This window comes from Stegostoma tigrinum, chromosome 34 (assembly GCF_030684315.1).
Source record: "Stegostoma tigrinum isolate sSteTig4 chromosome 34, sSteTig4.hap1, whole genome shotgun sequence".
Classification (NCBI taxonomy): Eukaryota; Metazoa; Chordata; class Chondrichthyes; order Orectolobiformes; family Stegostomatidae; genus Stegostoma; species Stegostoma tigrinum.
The window spans coordinates 23,559,845-23,578,905 of record NC_081387.1 but is presented as its reverse complement, the minus strand read 5'-3'; the positions used below and the strand labels follow the sequence as shown (position 1 = coordinate 23,578,905).

Below are 19,061 nucleotides of genomic sequence, written 5' to 3'. Positions count from 1 at the left end.
TCTGTTCCTCCTTTTCACTTCCGTCTCCCTTTCCAGTCGCTGTGTCTGACCCTGAGAGGTGAATGTTACACATTGCCTCTCCCTCCTGTTCCCTTATACTGACAGGAACCAGCTCCAGGCTCTGTGCAGCTGATCAGAGACATTGGAGAAAGGTTTCACCTTTTCACTGCACAATCCCCAGCGGCTCCCCGTTCAACTCCTTGGATTTGATTGGGATCTTTCAGCGGGAATAAAATCCACCCGATCCCACTGGGAATGAGCCCTTCCTGAAATTAAAGAGGGTTTCAGACTCACCTCTTACTTTCCCACAATCTGATCGAACATTTTCCGCCTTTTCTCGGACAAATGTGTGAAAAATAAAGACATTCACAACGACAGCCCCTCCCTGAAAACATTTACTTTCGTTTTCACTGAATTCGCTCTTTGGCTTTTGCTCCCTCCTTCGAACAAATGTGTCACTGCGGGCAAGTTGCTCTTTCAACTGTAATTCACCGAAAATCATTAATGTTAATAAAGTTAATGCATCACCTCCAGGCATGTATTTAATGGATAAAGTGAAGTTTGTGTGAATACATCTCACTGTGGGACCAGAATGATTTTCCAGGCGACGCTTTGAATTCCAGCCTTTGCGCTGGGACCTGTATTGGGGCAGAGTTTGGGAACCACTTGTCACTCCACAGCATTAAATCTTGATTGATTGATTTTGATTTACTGTTGTCACATCTACCTAAGTACAGTGAAAAGCTTAGATTGCGAGCAGTACAGAGAAGTCAAAGTAAGCAAGGAAATACAGATCATCGGGTGCTGCGACAAGTGAAACAGAATACACTGCACAAGAGGTGCATGAAGCAACAGTGACATTAATAACACCAACATTATTTGGAAACGGCCATGCATCAGTCCAATATCAGCAGGGAAGAAGTTATTCTTGAACCTATTGATACATGTGTTTAAGCTTCTGCTTCTTCTGCTCGATGGAACAGCTTGTCAGACAGCAGTCACTACATCTGCAAGAGAAATTCACAGCCTCAAAACAACCCGTACAGTAATTGATTCCTCAGCTGTTGGAAACATTCTGCTGCCTTTTTATAAACTGTACTCAAATGATGAGAAAGTTAGCACATGGTGCAAAGATAAAATGGGCTTGACACTGAACTACTGCCCATTCTTATCAGATATATATCTTTGCTTTCCTGTCCTCCTGACCTGTTATACAACTGGTTTCCACTTTATCCTTGGGGATGGATATCACTGGCAAGTGATTTGACGTCAGCCTGACTCGGTCCTTCTTGAAACATTGGGAAAGGTTTGACAGAACTGAGGGGCTGGTTTGACAAGTCGTTCTCAAACTGCTTAGCTTGAAGGCCCTGAATCAGTAATCATCAACCACCAACAAACCACCCCGCCCAAACTCACACACACAAACACACACACACAGACACACAAACACACACACACAAACACACACACACAGACACACAAACACACACACAAACACACACACAAACACACACACACACACACACACAGCTAAATTAGAAGTGTCATAACTTGGACGTATTCCTTATAAAGAATGTTTTACTAATGTTGTTAACAAAACTAATTTTCCATTTCCTGACAGATATGACTGAGTTGGGTGCGTCGTGTTTGTCTCTCCTTAGGAAGGGAACAGAGACAGTGAGGTCAGTGAGAGGCTCCCAACTGCACTCAGTAAGAGATGTTACTGTGTTGTCAGAGAGAAATAACTAAGTGATTTCTTTCTTTATTGAAACAGTTTTACTTCAAATAGAAAAATTAAAATTCTGATTTGGTAAGTTACTGCAAATGAAACAGTATGAAAATGTACGACCTCGAGCATGTGTTACTTTCTTATTCATTCATGGCTTGTGCGCATTGTTGGCAAGGGCAGCATTTATTGCCCATCCCTAAATGCCCAGAGGGCAGTTAAGAGTCAACCACATTGCTGTGGGCCTGGAGTCAAATGTAGTCCAGACCAGGTAAGGGTGGCAGTATCCTTCCCTAAAGGACATTAGTGAACCACGTGGGTTTTTCTGACAATTGGCAATGGATACATGGTCATCATGAGACGTTTAATTCTAGGTTTTTAAAATTGAATTCAACTTCCACCATCTGCCATGGCGGGATTTGAACGCAAGTTTCCTGAACATTAATCTAGGCCTCTGGCTTAACAGTGCAGTGAGAATAGCAATTAGGCCATTGCCTCTTATGTCCAGGTATTAACTTACTGGGGCAATAACTGCCAAGAGTAGTGGGTGGTTTGAGCATTATGTCAAATTTACTACTTCTTATGATTTCAAAATATTGTTGAGAGATATGTCTAAACTTGCAACCTCATTAGTTAAATAAAGCACAATAGAGACAGCAGGGAGGTGATGTGTTGGAGCTGTAGTATGTGAGTGCTGGTGATTACCTGTGTGACCTACAGCAACCACATCTGCAGTAAGGCACAGGGTCACAGAATGGTTACAGTGCAGGACCATTTCACATATGTGCTGCTCTCCACGGGAGAAGTTTATCTTGTGACACCCCCAATCCCAATCATCCCCCATAGATCCTTTGAATGTACCTGCCTCCACCACACCGTCAGGCACTGAATTTCAGAACTTAACCACCCACACTGTGTCTAAGCATTTTCCCTCAAGTTCCCCATTTTTTTTTGCCTACGACTGATTCTCAATTTTGATGTTGATCCTTCCACCAACTGGGACAGTTTCTTCCTATCTAACCTTCCCCAAAACCCTCATGATACAGGAGTAGACCTTTCCAGACTGACTTTGTTTTTCAGTCTGTGCTGGGAAGTCATGTGAGAGAGAAGCATGTATTAAGTTTCAAAGTGCTGACAACTCTTTTGACAAAGTAACATGCGAAGCAGTGTTTTTGACAAAAGGGGCTCAATAGAATGAAATTATTTTAGAATAAGAAGTTATGAAGTTACTATTGATCCCAGACTGGAGTGTTGGGATACAGTCAATAGAAAAGACGGGAAGGTAATGTTTTCAAAGCTTAAAGAGAAGGAATTGATGCTGTGTCAAGGATTGAATAACGCTGGATGAAAATGAAGTTAGGAGTAGAATAAGAATAATACTTAGAAAAGAACTATCTATTGTTCCAACAGATGAGTTAATATTTTAATTAATGAAGCCCATCAAAGTATTTACAAGTCAGGAGGGAATCTGGGATGCACTGCCTTGGAGGGTAGCAGTCGATGCAGGAAGCCTCATAACATTTTAAAATTTATTGAAATGGCATAACATTCACACTATGGGCCGAGTGGTGGAAAATGGGATTATTGTAGGCAGAAGATTTTCTTTGCTGGTAGTGACTCGATAAGCCTCTTCTGTATTGCATGACTGAGCAGAAATTAGAAACAGAATACAAAATAATGGTCGAAAGTTGAAGCTTAATGCTGTCTGTCTGAATGCATGACTTTTGAACAAGATAGATCAATAGAAATAGATGAATATGAAGTAGTGATCACAATGAGGTAGAATTTCAAATCCAAGAAGAAAGTCTGCTACTAATTTTCAAACCAGCGTCCTCAATTTAACAAGGACAGTCACAGAAGGATGGAGAAAGTTGCCTAAAATGGGCAAAGAAAATGGATCATGACAAAGGTCTGGAGATAAGTAGTGAAAGATATTTAAGCAAAAATAATGAGAAAGATAAACTGCCGTTGGCTAACAAATATTACCAATGAGGGGATCCAATTAAAAATGAAGATATACAAAGCAGCAAAAACTAATGCTCAGCCTGATGGCTGAGATTCATCCTCAAATTGAGAAAGGAGGATTCTGGGAAGGCAATGTGAAGGGTAACATCAAATTGAAAGAAAACATACATATAATGTATCAAACATGATTTGTAGGCCAGAGGACTGGGAAAACCTTAAAATCCAACAAAACATGGCTAACTAAAGAATAAAGAGGGGAATATTAACTTTGAGGGTAAACTTGTAAGTAACATCAAATGGACAGCAAAGATCGTAAAATCAGACAGTGCAGAATAGGTTCCTGGGCCTAACAAGTCTATCCTGCCAAAAATATACTGCTCTCCAGACAAGTCCCACTTTCCCTCATGATCCCACAGTAATCCAGCTGTGGTCGAACCAAATTCCCACACAGATCCAGCACCACCTCCCTGTTCTTTTAATTTTTATCACAATCATAAAGACAAGAGTCCTGGACCCCTTCTTAATGACCTGATTACACTGTCCTGCCACAGTCAGAGGTCTGCGGACAAGTATCCGAAGATCACTCTGTTCCTCTGAGCTTCCAGTGTCTTGCCATTTATTGAGTACTCCTTCACCTCATTTTCTTGCCAAAGTGCATCACCTCACATTTGTCAGGATTAACATCTACCACTGATCTGCCCATCTTCCCTCCCATAACTTAACACTTCCTTGTTGTCAATCACCTGCACAATTTTTGTGTATTCTGTAAACTTGCTTATCAACCGCCCACATTCCCATCTCCATAGAACATAGAACATAGAACATTACAGCACAGTACAGGCCCTTTGGCCCTCAATGTTGTGCCGACCCGTCATACCAATCTCAAGCCCATCTAACCTACACTATTCCATGTACGTCCATATGCTTGTCCAATGACGACTTAAATGTACCTAAAGTTGGCGAATCTACTACTGTTGCAGGCAAAGCGTTCCATTCCCTTACTACTCTCTGAGTAAAGAAACTACCTCGAACATCTGTCCTAGATCTTTCATCCCTCAATTTAAAGCTATGCCCCCTCATGCTCGCCGTCACCATCCTAGGAAAAAGGCTCTCCCTATCCACACCATCTAACCCTCTGATTATTTTATATGTTTCAATTAAGTCACCTCTCAACCTTCTTCTCTCTAATGAAAACAGCCTCAAGTCCCTCAGCCTTTCCTCGAAAGACCTTCCCTCCATACCAGGCAACATCCTCGTAAATCTCCTCTGCACCCTTTCCAAAGCTTCCACATCCTTCTTATAATGCGGTGACCAGAACTGTACACAATACCCCAAGTGCGGCCGCACCAGAGTTTTGTACAGCTTCACCATAACCTCTTGGTTCCGGAACTCGATCCTTCTATTAATAAAAGCTAAAACACTGTATGCCTTCTTAACAGCCCTGTCAGCCTGGGTGGCAACTTTCAAGGATCTGTGGACATGGGCACCGAGATCTCTCTGCTCATCTACACTACTAAGAATCTTACCATTAGCCCTGTACTTTGCCTTCTGGTTACTCCTACCAAAGTGCATCACCTCACACTTGTCTGCATTAAACTCCATTTGCCACCTCTCAGTCCAACTCTGCAGCTTATCTATGTCTCTCTGCAACCTACGGCATCCTTCGTCACTATCCACAACTCCACCGACCTTAGTGTCGTCTGCAAATTTACTAACGCATCCTTCTACGCCCTCATCCAGGTCATTTCTAAAAATGACAAACAGCAGTGGACCCAACACCGACCCTTGCGATACACCACTAGGAACTGGTCTCCAGGATGAACATTTCCCATCAACTACCACCCTCTGTCTTCCTTCAGCAAGCCAATTTCCGATCCAAACTGCTATATCTCCCACAATTCCATTCCTCCGCATTTTGTACAACAGCCTATTGTGGGGAACCTTATTGGACGCCTTGCTGAAATCCATATACACCACATCAACCGGTTTACTCTCATCTACCTGTTTGGTCACCTTCTCAAAGAACTCAATCATTTACGAATATCAGAAACGTTACGGAATCTAGCTCTGGTCCCTGTAGCACACCTCTGTAAGCAGGTTCTGCTACATGTCTCTCTCTTACTTTTGATCCAGTCCTGAATATTCATAAACATCCAGGATTCGCCAGGTTTGTTGCTCCTACATTTCACCCTGAAAGGGAATGTATTGCCCCAGCACCTTTCTGAATGCCTCCCACTGCTCTCCTGTTGATTTACCCTCAAGTAGCTGTTCCCGGTCTAATTTCACCAGATCCTGCCTTATTTTTATAAAATCAGCCTGACCCCAATTCAAAACCATTTTTTTGTAGGCTCTCTTTCTCCTTTTCCATAAAAAATTTAAAATATACAGTGTTACGATCGCTATCACTAAAATGATCCCCAGCTGTGATCCAGAACCCCCGGCTGGCTTCATTCACCAGAATTGCACACCATCGCTGAATTCCCCATGACCAACATCCAGGGGCTTAGCATTAACCAGAAACTCAACTGGACTTGCCACATAAACAAGAAGACACAAGAGTTGGTCAGATGCTGTGGGTACTCTTGACGCCCCAAAACCTGTCCACCACCTCCAAGGACAAGTCAGGATTGTAATGGAATACTCCTCAATTGGCTGCGTGTGTTCAGCTCCAGCAACACTCCATAAGCAACTGCTGCAAGTTGCCTCTGAGCCCCCGCAGTTGGTGAAGATGGACAACAGCACCTTCTCCATAATAATCCTCAACATTGGTGCCCTGCAAGGCTGCACGCTTTGCCCCCTCTGGTACTCCGTGTACATACGTGACTGTGTGGCCAAATTCCGTGCAAATGCCACGTCCACGTTCACAAGCGGCACCACTGTTGTGGGCCAGATAACAAACAATGTGAGACAGAATACAGAAAAGAGATAGAGTGATTCGTGGTATGGTGCAAAGATAACAATATCTTGCTTAATGTCAGCAAAACTTAAGAGCGCTTCGTTCCTTCCCAGTTTTAGCACACACCCCAGGCCCTCAGAACAAAATTCCCTGCACTGTCAAGTCATCCGTCCTGTCAGTGAAGAGAACAAGGATCTATCAGGCCAGTTTTCAAAGAACATGGCCCTCGTTCTTAATCTGATTCATGTTGGTTCCTGAGGGCAGTTTGAACTGGTCAGAGATATTAACCCAGTCTTTACACTAACAGTGAATCCAAGCTGGAGACAGCGATGGGGTCGACGTGCAGGAGATATTCATCTCAGTGCCTCCACAACCTGAGACCTTCCCCCCTCACATTCCCCCCATCCTGGGGGTGATGGGATTCAGGAAAAGGTCCTACACAACACACCTGGAGGACAGGGGAGAGAGGGCAGCCCTGCCTGGCTGGGACAGCTTTCTGATTCCCACCCACTGATGGCAACTGGGTCACTGCTGTTTGTGTGGGACAGTTCTATCCAAGTGCTTCCCCCCCCACCCCCCAAACCCCATGTTACAGAGTGTGTCCACTCTGTCAGTTGTGGGAGATTCTGTCAAAGGCCTTTCTCCTGGACCAGGCAGATGAGGCAAGTGCCCACAGCCCCTGACCATCACATGGGCAATGCTATCCCTGAGGAAGGCGAGGCTGTCGGAGATGGTCTTGTTGGATACAGCACAGGTCTGTGTGAATAGATCGGCTCAAATTTCACACAGTCACAGAATGATGCTGATGCAGAGGGAGGCCATTCTGCCCATCGTGCCTGCACCATCTCCAACATTGTGTCTGGGTCTATGATCTAGGGCCAATCTCCTGCCTTTTCCCCATATCCCTGTACACCATTATCATCCAAAACACCATCCCATGCTCTTTCCAACTCCCCAACTGAGTCTGCCTCCACCACATTTCCAGGAGCACATTCCAGGCTCGAACTACTCGCTGTGTGAAAGTGTTTTTCCTCACAGTATCCTCGCTTCCCTTGTCCATCTCTCTAAAATGTACAAATTAAATATTTACACAGGGGAAGGGAAAGTTAGCGCATCAATTCTCTTTAAAGCCCCGACTTAAACAAAGCAGCAAACTGCAATCAATGTGGATGGAGGAATGGCTGAACATTAACTTTCTGCTTTAAAGGTCTGTTCCCGGGGATGAAAACACACAACTGTCTCCGGGATTGAATTATTTGCCTTTAAACAGAAACCCCAGTGGGTCATGTTCCATCTCATGGCCCTCACTCTGTTCCTCCTTTTCACTTCCGCCTCCCTTTCCAGTCGCTGTGTCTGACCCTGAGAGGTGAATGTAACACATTGCCTCTCCCTCCTGTTCCCTTATACTGACAGGAACCAGCTCCAGGCTCTGTGCAGCTGATCAGAGACACTGGAGAAAGGTTTCACCTTTTCACTGCACAATCCCCAGCCGCTCCCCGTTCAACTCCTTGGATTTGATTGGGATCTTTCAGCGGGAATAAACTCCACCTGATCCCACTGGGAATGAGCCCTTCCTGAAATTAAAGAGGGTTTCAGACTCATCTCTAACTTTCCCACAATCTGACCAAAGACTTTCAGTCCTGAAGAAGGGTCACTGGACTCTTGTTTTTTTTTTAAATTTCTGATTCCTACCATGCCCAGTATTGAACCCTGTTCCTTCTGGTTCTCTGTACACAGATGCTGACTGACCTGCTGGGGATTGGCAGCATTTTCTGATGTTATTTCTGTTTGACACCAACCCCAGGATTTCACTGTGTAATACCGCCACCTGCTGGATGTAATTGTCACTGAATCACTGACAGCCGCAGTACCATGTCCCGCCAGGCGGTGGCGGTCCTGTACCGTGTTTTAAAAAAGATTCGCTGATCATCGATCAATTTGTGAATTGACTGAAAATTGAAAGAAAAAGCTTTCAGGGATGAGCTGTTGTTGGGAATGTGTTTACTCTCTACATATATTTTGGAGAAAAGGTGGGAAGTGTCCGCACCAGAAACAGAAAATGCTGCAATTTCTCAGCAGGTCAGGCAGCATCTGTGTAGAGAGAACTGGAGTGAAATCCTGGGAATGCTGGAAATCCTGGGAGAGAGTGGATCTTGTGTAACTCCCTTCCCCAATGACACAGGCAGCTTAATAGAGCGCTATGTAAATGCAGCTCTGTCACCCTGTCAGTGTTGGATTTCTCCCTCAGGATTTTCATGTTCTGGATGTAGAGTGAGAAATGGAAACACAGAGAAATCCCAGATCCAGACTGGGAAAGAGGTGAAGGGATGGAGGGTGGGACTGAAGCTGGGGGTAAATGAAGGAATGACAGACACAATTCATTTATTTATTTTTTATTTTCATCCTGACATTTACATTTCTGTCTGATTTTTTTACACTTTGGTTGTGATTTTCAACAATATAATCTTGAAATTGAATGACACATTGAGTAACACCCTGACCCCTCACCTCTGACCCAGTCCCTCACCCTGAGGTCAGGTCCATCTGACATTTCTATTTATATTGAAGTTATTTACAGTCTGATTGTACAAAGTATAAATTGTAAATTTTAATGAACATTTTATACCAATATGTTCTCAAAGTATGTTTCTGACCCCTGACCCCAGGGTCAGGTCACTGTGACGTCAGGGAGCCCCCGCCCCTTCGGTGCAGATTCTCAGAAACTGGTTGAAATGCCGATTCCAGAAGAAAGGATAAAGTTTCCCAGTGAATTTATTCCCAGTGAAGGTGTGGAGATGGGACTTGGTGTCCGCGTTGTAAAATGAAACTGTCCCAGACTCATAACTGAGATAAACTCCCACCCTCCCGGGGACCTGACCGACAGGGAGAGGGGATTGAGTGGTGTTTATATAAAACTGATCCCATTCCCACCCAATGATCCAGAATCCACTCTCCGGGATCAGACTGACCCCTCTCTTCCTCTCCACAGACTCTGAGGCTACTCCCAGACTCCAGACCCGATTCCCCACCACCTCCACCTCCCAGTAATGTCTCCCCGATGTGAATCCCTCTGATCCCAGGGCACAGGCCCAGTATGTAAACCTCTTCCCGGTGTCAGGGAGATCCCTTCGGGTCCCGGTCCATCTCAAACTCTTCAGATCCTCAGACACCTCGAGCCAGGGATTCGCTGTTTCCACATCCAGGGTCACAGAGACTGGGAGAGAAAATACAGGGAATTAGGGACACTCGGTGGGTATGTGTCAGACTGTGTGTGTGTGTGTCTGTGCGTGTGTATCTTAGATAGAGTGTGTGTGTGCGTGTGTATCTGTGTGTGTCTGTGACTGAGAGTGTGTGTGTCTGAGTGTGTGTGTCTGTGAGTGTGTGTGTGTGTGTGTGAGTCTGAGAGTGTGTATGTCTGAGAGTGTGAGTGTCTGTGTGTGTGTCTGTGAGTGGGTGGGTGTGTCTGAGATTGTGTGAATGTGTGTGTGTCTGAGAGTGTGTGTGTGGCTGTGTGTGTGCGTCTGTGAGTGTCTGAGAGTCTGTGTGTGTGTGTGTGTGTGTGTGTGTGTGTGTGTGTCTGAGAGTCAGTGTGTGTGTGTCTGAGAGTCAGTGTGTGTGTGTCTGAGAGTCAGTGTGTGTGTGTGTGTCTGAGAGTCAGTGTGTGTGTGTGTGTGTGTGTGTGTGTGTCTGAGAGTCTGTGTGTGTGTGTGTGTGTGTGTGTCTGAGAGTCAGTGTGTGTGTGTGTCTGTGAGTGTGTGTGTGTGTCTGTGAGTGTGTGTGTGTGTCTGTGTGTGTGTGCGTCTGTGAGTGTCTGAGAGTCTGTGTGTGTGTGTGTGTGTCTGAGAGTCAGTGTGTGTGTGTGTGTGTGTCTGAGAGTCAGTGTGTGTGTGTGTGTGTCTGAGAGTCTGTGTGTGTGTGTGTGTCTGAGAGTCTGTGTGTGTGTGTGTGTGTGTGTGTGTCTGAGAGTCAGTGTGTGTGTGTGTGTGTGTGTCTGAGAGTCTGTGTGTGTGTGTGTCTGAGAGTCTGTCTGTGTGTGTGTGTGTGTGTGTGTGTGTGTGTGTCTGAGAGTCTGTGTGTGTGTGTGTGTGTGTGTGTCTGAGAGTCAGTGTGTGTGTGTGTCTGTGAGTGTGTGTGTGTGTCTGTGAGTGTGTGTGTGTGTCTGTGTGTGTGTGCGTCTGTGAGTGTCTGAGAGTCTGTGTGTGTGTGTGTGTGTCTGAGAGTCAGTGTGTGTGTGTGTGTGTGTCTGAGAGTCAGTGTGTGTGTGTGTGTGTCTGAGAGTCTGTGTGTGTGTGTGTGTCTGAGAGTCTGTGTGTGTGTGTGTGTGTGTGTGTGTCTGAGAGTCAGTGTGTGTGTGTGTGTGTGTGTCTGAGAGTCTGTGTGTGTGTGTGTCTGAGAGTCTGTCTGTGTGTGTGTGTGTGTGTGTGTGTGTGTGTGTCTGAGAGTCAGTGTGTGTGTGTGTGTCTGAGAGTCTGTGTGTGTGTGTGTGTGTGTCTGAGAGTCTGTGTGTGTGTGTCTGAGAGTCTGTGTGTGTGTGTGTGTCTGAGAGTCTGTGTGTGTGTGTGTGTGTCTGAGAGTCAGTGTGTGTGTGTGTGTGTGTGTGTGTGTCTGAGAGTCAGTGTGTGTGTGTGTGTGTGTGTCTGAGAGTCAGTGTGTGTGTGTGTGTGTGTCTGAGAGTCTGTGTGTGTGTGTGTGTGTGTGTGTGTGTCTGAGAGTCTGTGTGTGTGTGTGTGTGTGTGTGTGTCTGAGAGTCTGTGTGTGTGTGTGTGTGTGTGTGTGTGTCTGAGAGTCTGTGTGTGTGTCTGAGAGTCTGTGTGTGTGTGTCTGTGAGTGCGTGTGTGTGTGTCTGAATGTGAGTGTATGTGTGTGTGAGTCTGAGAGTGTGTGTGTGTGTGTCTGTGAGTGGGTGTGCGTGTCTGAGTGTGAGTGTCTGTGAATGTGTGTTTGTGTCTGTGAGTTTGTGTGTCTGAGAGCTTGTGTGTCTGACAGTGTGAGTGTGTGTCTGAGAGCTTGTGTGTCTGAGTGTGTGTGTGTGTGTCTGAGAATGTGTGTGTGTCTGTGAGTGCGTGTGTGTGTCAGTGTGTGTGTGTGTCTGAGTGTGTGTGTGCATCTGTGAGTGTGTGCGTCTGTGAGTGTGTGCGTCTGTGAGTCTGTGTGTGTGTGTGTGTGTGTGTGTGTGTCTGAGAGTCTGTGAGTGTGTGTTTGTGTCTGTGAGTGCGTGTGTGTGTCTGTGAGTGAGTGTATGTGACTGAGTGTGTGTGTGTCTGAGTGTCTGTGAGTGTGTCTGTGACTGAGTGTGTGTGTGACTGTGAGTCTGTGTGTGTGTGTGTCTGTGTGTGTGTGTCTGACTGTGTGTGTGTGTCTGACTGTGTGTGTGTGTCTGACTGTGTGTGTGTGTCTGTGACTGTGTGTGTGTGTGTGTCTGTGACTGTGTGTGTCTGAGTGTGTGTCTGTGAGTGCGTGTGTGTCTGTGAGTGTGTGTGTGTGTCTGAGAGCTTGTGTGTCTGAGAGTGTGTGTGTGTCTGAGAGCTTGTGTGTCTGAGAGTGTGTGTGTGTCTGAGAGCTTGTGTGTCTGAGAGTGTGTGTGTGGCTGAGAGTGTGTGTGGCTGAGAGTGTGTGTGTCTGTCTGTGAGTGTGTGTGTGTGTTTGAGTGTGTGTGCTTGTGTGCGTCTGTGTGTGTGTGTCTGTGACTGTGTGTGTGTCTGAGTGTGTGTGTGTGTGTGTCTCTGTGTGTGTATGTGTCAGTGAGGGTCTGAGTATCTGAGAGTGTGTGTGAGTGTCTGAGACTGTGTGTGTCAGTGTGAGTCTGTGAGTGTGTGTGTTTGTGTCTGAGTGTGAGTGTCAGCGAGTGTGTGTGAGTGTCTGTGACTGAGAGTGTGTGTGTTTGTGTCTGTGAGTGTTTGTGTGTGACTGTGTGTGTGTCTGTGTGTGTGTGTGTCTGAGTGTCAGTGTCTGTGAGCATGTGTGTGTGTGTCCGAGTGTGTGTGTGTGTGTCTGAGAGTCTGTGTGTCTGTGTCTGTGTGTGTGTGAGAGTGAGTGTCTGTGAGTGAGTGTCTGTGACTGAGAGTGTGTGTGTTTGTGTCTGAGTGTGAGTATGTGTGTGTGAGTCTGAGAGTGTGTGTGTGTGTGTGTCTGTGAGTGGGTGTGCGTGTCTGAGTGTGAGTGTCTGTGAATGTGTGTTTGTGTCTGTGAGTTTGTGTGTCTGAGAGCTTGTGTGTCTGACAGTGTGAGTGTGTGTCTGAGAGCTTGTGTGTCTGAGTGTGTGTGTGTGTGTCTGAGAATGTGTGTGTGTCTGTGAGTGCGTGTGTGTGCGTCTGAGTGTGTGTGTGCATCTGTGTGTGTGTGCGTCTGTGTGTGTGTGCGTCTGTGTGTGTGTGCGTCTGTGAGTGTGTGCGTCTGTGAGTCTGTGTGTGTGTGTGTGTGTGTGTGTCTGAGAGTCTGTGAGTGTGTGTTTGTGTCTGTGAGTGCGTGTGTGTGTCTGTGAGTGAGTGTATGTGACTGAGTGTGTGTGTGTCTGAGTGTCTGTGAGTGTGTCTGTGACTGAGTGTGTGTGTGTCTGACTGTGTGTGTGTGTCTGACTGTGTGTGTGTGTCTGTGACTGTGTGTGTGTGTGTCTGTGACTGTGTGTGTCTGAGTGTGTGTCTGTGAGTGCGTGTGTGTCTGTGAGTGCGTGTGTGTGTCTGAGAGCTTGTGTGTCTGAGAGTGTGTGTGTGTCTGAGAGCTTGTGTGTCTGAGAGTGTGTGTGTGGCTGAGAGTGTGTGTGGCTGAGAGTGTGTGTGTCTGTCTGTGAGTGTGTGTGTGTGTTTGAGTGTGTGTGCTTGTGTGCGTCTGTGTGTGTGTGTCTGTGACTGTGTGTGTGTCTGAGTGTGTGTGTGTGTGTGTCTCTGTGTGTGTATGTGTCAGTGAGGGTCTGAGTATCTGAGAGTGTGTGTGAGTGTCTGAGACTGTGTGTGTCAGTGTGAGTCTGTGAGTGTGTGTGTTTGTGTCTGAGTGTGAGTGTCAGCGAGTGTGTGTGAGTGTCTGTGACTGAGAGTGTGTGTGTTTGTGTCTGTGAGTGTGTGTGTGTGACTGTGTGTGTGTGTGTGTGTGTGTGTGTGTGTGTGTGTGTGTGTCTGTGAGTGGGTGTGTGTGTCTGAGTGTCAGTGTCTGTGAGCATGTGTGTGTGTGTGTCCGAGTGTGTGTGTGTGTGTGTCTGAGAGTCTGTGTGTCTGTGTCTGTGTGTGTGTGAGAGTGAGTGTCTGTGAGTGAGTGTCTGTGACTGAGAGTGTGTGTGTTTGTGTCTGAGTGTGAGTGTATGTGTGTGTGTCCGTGAGTATCTATGAGTGTCTGAGAGTGTGAGTGTATGTGTGTGTCTGAGTGTGAGTGTCTGTGAGTATGTGTGTGTGTGTGTCTGTGTGTGTGTGTGTCTGTGTGTGTGTGTGTCTGTGTGTGAGTGTGTGTGTGTGTGAGTGTCTGATGGTGAGGGTGTCTGAGAGTGAGTGTCTGTGACTGTCTGTGTGTGTGTCTGAGAGTGTGTGCGTGTGTCTGAGAGTGTGTGTGTGTCTGAGAGTGTGTGTGTGTGTCTCTGATGGTGAGTATGTCTGAGAGTGTGTGTGTGTGTGTGTGAGAGAGAGAGTGAGTGCGTGTCTGAGAGTGTGCGTGTCTGAGAGTGTGCGTGTCTGAGAGTGTGCGTGTGAGTGTGTGTCTGAGTATGCGTGTGAGTGTGTGTCTGAGTGTGTGTGTGTCTGAGAGTGTGCGTGTCAGTGTGTGTGTGTCTGAGAGTGTGCGTGTCAGTGTGTGTGTGTGTCTGAGAGTGTGCGTGTCAGTGTGTGTGTGTCTGAGAGTGTGCGTGTCAGTGTGTGCGTGTCAGTGTGTGCGTGTCTGAGAGTGTGCGTGTCAGTGTGTGCGTGTCTGAGAGTGTGCGTGTCAGTGTGTGTGTGTCTGAGAGTGTGCGTGTCAGTGTGTGTGTGTCTGAGAGTGTGCGTGTCAGTGTGTGCGTGTCTGAGAGTGTGCGTGTCAGTGTGTGCGTGTCTGAGAGTGTGCGTGTCAGTGTGTGCGTGTCAGTGTGTGTGTGTCTGAGAGTGTGCGTGTCAGTGTGTGTGTGTCTGAGAGTGTGCGTGTCAGAGAGTGTGTGTGTGTCTGAGAGTGTGCGTGTCAGAGAGTGTGTGTGTGTCTGAGAGTGTGCGTGTCAGTGTGTGTGCGTGTCAGAGAGTGTGTGCGTGTCAGAGAGTGTGTGCGTGTCAGAGAGTGTGTGCGTGTCAGAGAGTGTGTGCGTGTCAGAGAGTGTGTGCGTGTCTGAGTGTGTGCGTGTCAGAGAGTGTGTGCGTGTCAGAGAGTGTGTGCGTGTCTGAGTGTGTGCGTGTCTGAGTGTGTGCGTGTCTGAGTGTGTGTGTGTCTGAGTGTGTGCGTGTCTGAGAGTGTGTGCGTGTCTGAGAGTGTGTGCGTGTCTGAGTGTGTGCGTGTCAGAGAGTGTGTGTGTGTCTGAGTGTGTGTGTGTCCGAGTGTGTGTGCTTGTGTGCGTCAGTGTGTGTGTGTGTGAGAGTGCGTGTCAGAGAGTGTGTGTGTGTCTGAGAGTGTGCGTGTCAGAGAGTGTGTGTGTGTCTGAGTGTGTGTGTGTCTGAGTGTGTGCGTGTCAGAGAGTGTGTGCGTGTCAGAGAGTGTGTGCGTGTCAGAGAGTGTGTGCGTGTCAGAGAGTGTGTGCGTGTCAGAGAGTGTGTGTGTGTCTGAGTGTGTGCGTGTCAGAGAGTGTGTGTGTCTGAGTGTGTGCGTGTCAGAGAGTGTGTGTGTGAGTGTGTGCGTGTCAGAGAGTGTGTGTGTGTCTGAGTGTGTGCGTGTCAGAGAGTGTGTGTGTGTCTGAGTGTGTGCGTGTCAGAGAGTGTGTGTGTGTCTGAGTGTGTGTGCTTGTCAGAGAGTGTGTGTGTGTCTGAGTGTGTGTGCTTGTGTGCGTCAGTGTGTGTGTGTCTGAGTGTGTGTGCTTGTGTGCGTCAGTGTGTGTGTGTGTGAGAGTGCGTGTCTGAGAGTGTGTGTGTGTCTGTGTGTGTCTGAGAGTGTGAGTGTACGTGTGCGTGTCTGAGAGAATGTGTGTGTCTGTGACTCTGTGTGTGTGTCTGAGAGAATGTGTGTGTCTGTGACTCTGTGTGTGTGTCTGAGAGTGTGTGTGTGTGTGTCTGAGAGTGTGTGTGTGTGTCTGTGACTGACTGTGTGTGTATGTGTGTGTCTGTGTGTGTGTGTCTGACAGTGTGTGTGTGTCTGTGTCTGTGTGTGTGTGCATCTGAGAGTGTGTGCATCTGTGAGTGTGTGTCCTAGAGTCAGTCTGTGTGTGTCTGAGAGTCAGTGTGTGTGTGTGAGAGTCAGAGTGTGTGTGCATCTGAGAGTGTGTGCATCTGTGAGTGTGTGTCTGAGAGTGTGAGTGTCTGAGAGTCAGTGTGTGTGTGTGTGAGAGAGTCAGAGTGTGTGTGTCTGTCTGTGTGTGACTATGAGTGTGTGTGTGTCTGTGAGTGTTTGTGTCTGAGAGTGTGACTGTATGTGTGTGTCAGTCTGAGAGTGTGACTGTATGTGTGTGAGAGTCTGAGAGTGTGTGTGTCTGACAGTGTGTCTGTGAGTGTGAGAGTGTGAGTGTATGTGTGTGTGTGTCTGAGAGTGTGAGTGTCTGTGAGTGTGGGTGTGTGTGTGTCCTTGCGTGTGTGTGTGAGAGTGCGTCTGAGTGTGTGTGAGTGTGTCTGTGAGTGAGTGTGTCTGTGAGTGAGTGTGTCTGTGAGTGAGTGTGTCTGAGACTGTGTGTGTGTCTGAGACTGTGTGTGTGTCTGAGACTGTGTGTGTGTCTGAGACTGTGTGTGTGTCTGAGAGTGTTTGTGTGTCTGTGACTGTGTGTGTGTGTGTCTGAGAGTGTGTGTGTCTGAGATTGTGTGAATGTGTGTGCGTCTGAGAGTGTGTGTGCGTCTGTGAGTGTGTGCGTCTGTGAGTGTGTGCGTCTGAGTGTGTGCGTCTGTGAGTGTGTGCGTCTGTGAGTGTGTGCGTCTGTGAGTGTGTGCGTCTGTGAGTGTCTGAGAGTCTGTGTGTGTGTGTGTGTGTGTGTCTGAGAGTCTGTGTGTGTGTGTGTGTCTGAGAGTCAGTGTGTGTGTGTGTGTGTGTGTGTCTGAGAGTCAGTGTGTGTGTGTGTGTGTGTCTGAGAGTCAGTGTGTGTGTGTGTGTGTGTCTGAGAGTCAGTGTGTGTGTGTGTGTGTGTGTGTGTGTGTCTGAGAGTCAGTGTGTGTGTGTGTGTGTCTGAGAGTCAGTGTCTGTGAGTGTGTGTGTGTGTCTGTGAGTGTGTGTGTGTGTGTCTGTGAGTGCGTGTGTGTGTGTCTGAATGTGAGTGTATGTGTGTGTGTGTCTGTGAGTGCGTGTGTGTGTGTCTGAATGTGAGTGTATGTGTGTGTGAGTCTGAGAGTGTGTGTGTGTGTGTCTGTGAGTGGGTGTGCGTGTCTGAGTGTGAGTGTCTGTGAATGTGTGTTTGTGTCTGTGAGTTTGTGTGTCTGAGAGCTTGTGTGTCTGACAGTGTGAGTGTGTGTCTGAGAGCTTGTGTGTCTGAGTGTGTGTGTGTGTGTCTGTGAGTGCGTGTGTGTGCGTCTGAGAGTGCGTGTGTGTGCGTCTGAGAGTGCGTGTGTGCGCGTCAGAGTGTGCGCGTCAGAGTGTGCGCGTCAGAGTGTGCGCGTCAGTGAGTGTGCGCGTCAGTGAGTGTGCGCGTCAGTGAGTGTGCGCGTCAGTGAGTGTGCGCGTCTGTGTGTGTCTGAGAGTCTGTGTGTGTCTGAGAGTCTGTGTGTGTGTGTGTGTGTGTCTGAGAGTCTGTGAGTGTGTGTTTGTGTCTGTGAGTGCGTGTGTGTGTCTGTGACTGAGTGTATGTGACTGAGTGTGTGTGTGTCTGAGTGTCTGTGAGTGTGTATGTGACTGAGTGTGTGTGTGTCTGACTGTGTGTGTGTGTCTGTGACTGTGTGTGTGTGTGTGTGTCTGTGACTGTGTGTGTGTGTCTGAGTGCGTGTCTGAGAGTGTGTGTGTGTGTCTGAGAGTGTGTGTGTCTGAGAGTGTGAGTGCGTGTGTGTCTGTGAGTGCGTGTGTGTCTGTGAGTGCGTGTGTGTCTGTGAGTGTGTGTGTGTGTCTGAGAGCTTGTGTGTCTGAGAGCTTGTGTGTGGCTGAGAGTGTGTGTGTCTGTGAGTGTGTGTGTGTCTGTGAGTGTGTGTGTGCGTCTGAGAGTGTGTGCATCTGTGAGTGTGCATATCTGAGAGTGTGTGTGTGTGTTTGAGTGTGTGTGCTTGTGTGCGTCTGTGTGTGTGTGTCTGTGACTGTGTGTGTGTCTGAGTGTGTGTGTGTGTGTGTGTGTGTGTCTCTGTGTGTGTATGAGTCAGTGAGGGTCTGAGTATCTGAGAGTGTGTGTGTCTGAGAGTGTGTGTGAGTGTCTGAGACTGTGTGTGTCAGTGTGAGTCTGTGAGTGTGTGTGTTTGTGTCTGAGTGTGAGTGTCAGCGAGTGTGTGTGTGTGAGTGTGAGTGTCTGTGACTGAGAGTGTGTGTGTTTGTGTCTGTGTGTGTGTGTGTGTGTGTGTGTTTGTGTCTGTGAGTGTGTGTGTGTGTGTGTGTCTGTGAGTGGGTGTGTGTGTCTGAGTGTCAGTGTCTGTGAGCATGTGTGTGTGTGTGTCTGAGAGTCTGTGTGTCTGTGTCTGTGTGTGTGTGTGTGAGTGTCTGATGGTGAGGGTGTCTGAGAGTGAGTGTCTGTGACTGTCTGTGCGTGTGTCTGAGAGTGTGTGCGTGTGTCTGAGAGTGTGTGTGTGTGTCTCTGATGGTGAGTATGTCTGAGAGTGTGTGTGTGTGTGTGTGAGAGAGAGAGTGAGTGCGTGTCTGAGAGTGTGTGTGTGTGTGTGTATGAGTGTCTGAGCGTGTCCGAGAGTGTGAGTGTCCGAGAGTCTGAGTGTGTCTGAGAGTTTGTCTGTGAGTGTGCGTGTCTGAGTGTGTGTGTGTGTCTGAGTGTGTGTGCTTGTGTGCGTGTCTGTGAGTGTGTGCGTCTGTGAGTGTGTGCGTCTGTGAGTGTGTGCGTCTGTGAGTGTCTGAGAGTCTGTGTGTGTGTGTGTGTGTCTGAGAGTCTGTGTGTGTGTGTGTGTGTGTCTGAGAGTCAGTGTGTGTGTGTGTGTGTGTGTCTGAGAGTCAGTGTGTGTGTGTGTGTGTCTGAGAGTCAGTGTGTGTGTGTGTGTGTCTGAGAGTCAGTGTGTGTGTGTGTGTGTCTGTCTGAGAGTCAGTGTCTGTGTGTGTGTGTGTGTCTGTGAGTGTGTGTGTGTGTGTCTGTGAGTGCGTGTGTGTGTGTCTGAATGTGAGTGTATGTGTGTGTGAGTCTGAGAGTGTGTGTGTGTGTGTCTGTGAGTGGGTGTGCGTGTCTGAGTGTGAGTGTCTGTGAATGTGTGTTTGTGTCTGTGAGTTTGTGTGTCTGAGAGCTTGTGTGTCTGACAGTGTGAGTGTGTGTCTGAGAGCTTGTGTGTC

General features: G+C 47.6%; 2 protein-coding genes across 2 annotated transcripts in view; both read right to left on the bottom strand.

The window, feature by feature from the left end:
- Window positions 1–397, bottom strand: part of LOC132206244 (butyrophilin subfamily 1 member A1-like) — an 85,478-nt gene extending 85,081 nt beyond the window's left edge. Inside the window, exon 1 of the mRNA XM_059639622.1 lies at window positions 295–397. The gene's annotated coding sequence lies outside the window, so the exon portion shown is untranslated. The remainder of the gene's footprint in view (window positions 1–294) is intronic.
- Window positions 398–8,997: 8,600 nt separating this feature from the next.
- Window positions 8,998–19,061, bottom strand: part of LOC132206272 (butyrophilin subfamily 1 member A1-like) — a 234,880-nt gene continuing 224,816 nt past the window's right edge. The window contains exon 6 of the mRNA XM_059639750.1: window positions 8,998–9,801. Coding sequence (XP_059495733.1) covers window positions 9,272–9,801 — 530 coding nt within the window. The 3' untranslated portion in view covers window positions 8,998–9,271. The remainder of the gene's footprint in view (window positions 9,802–19,061) is intronic.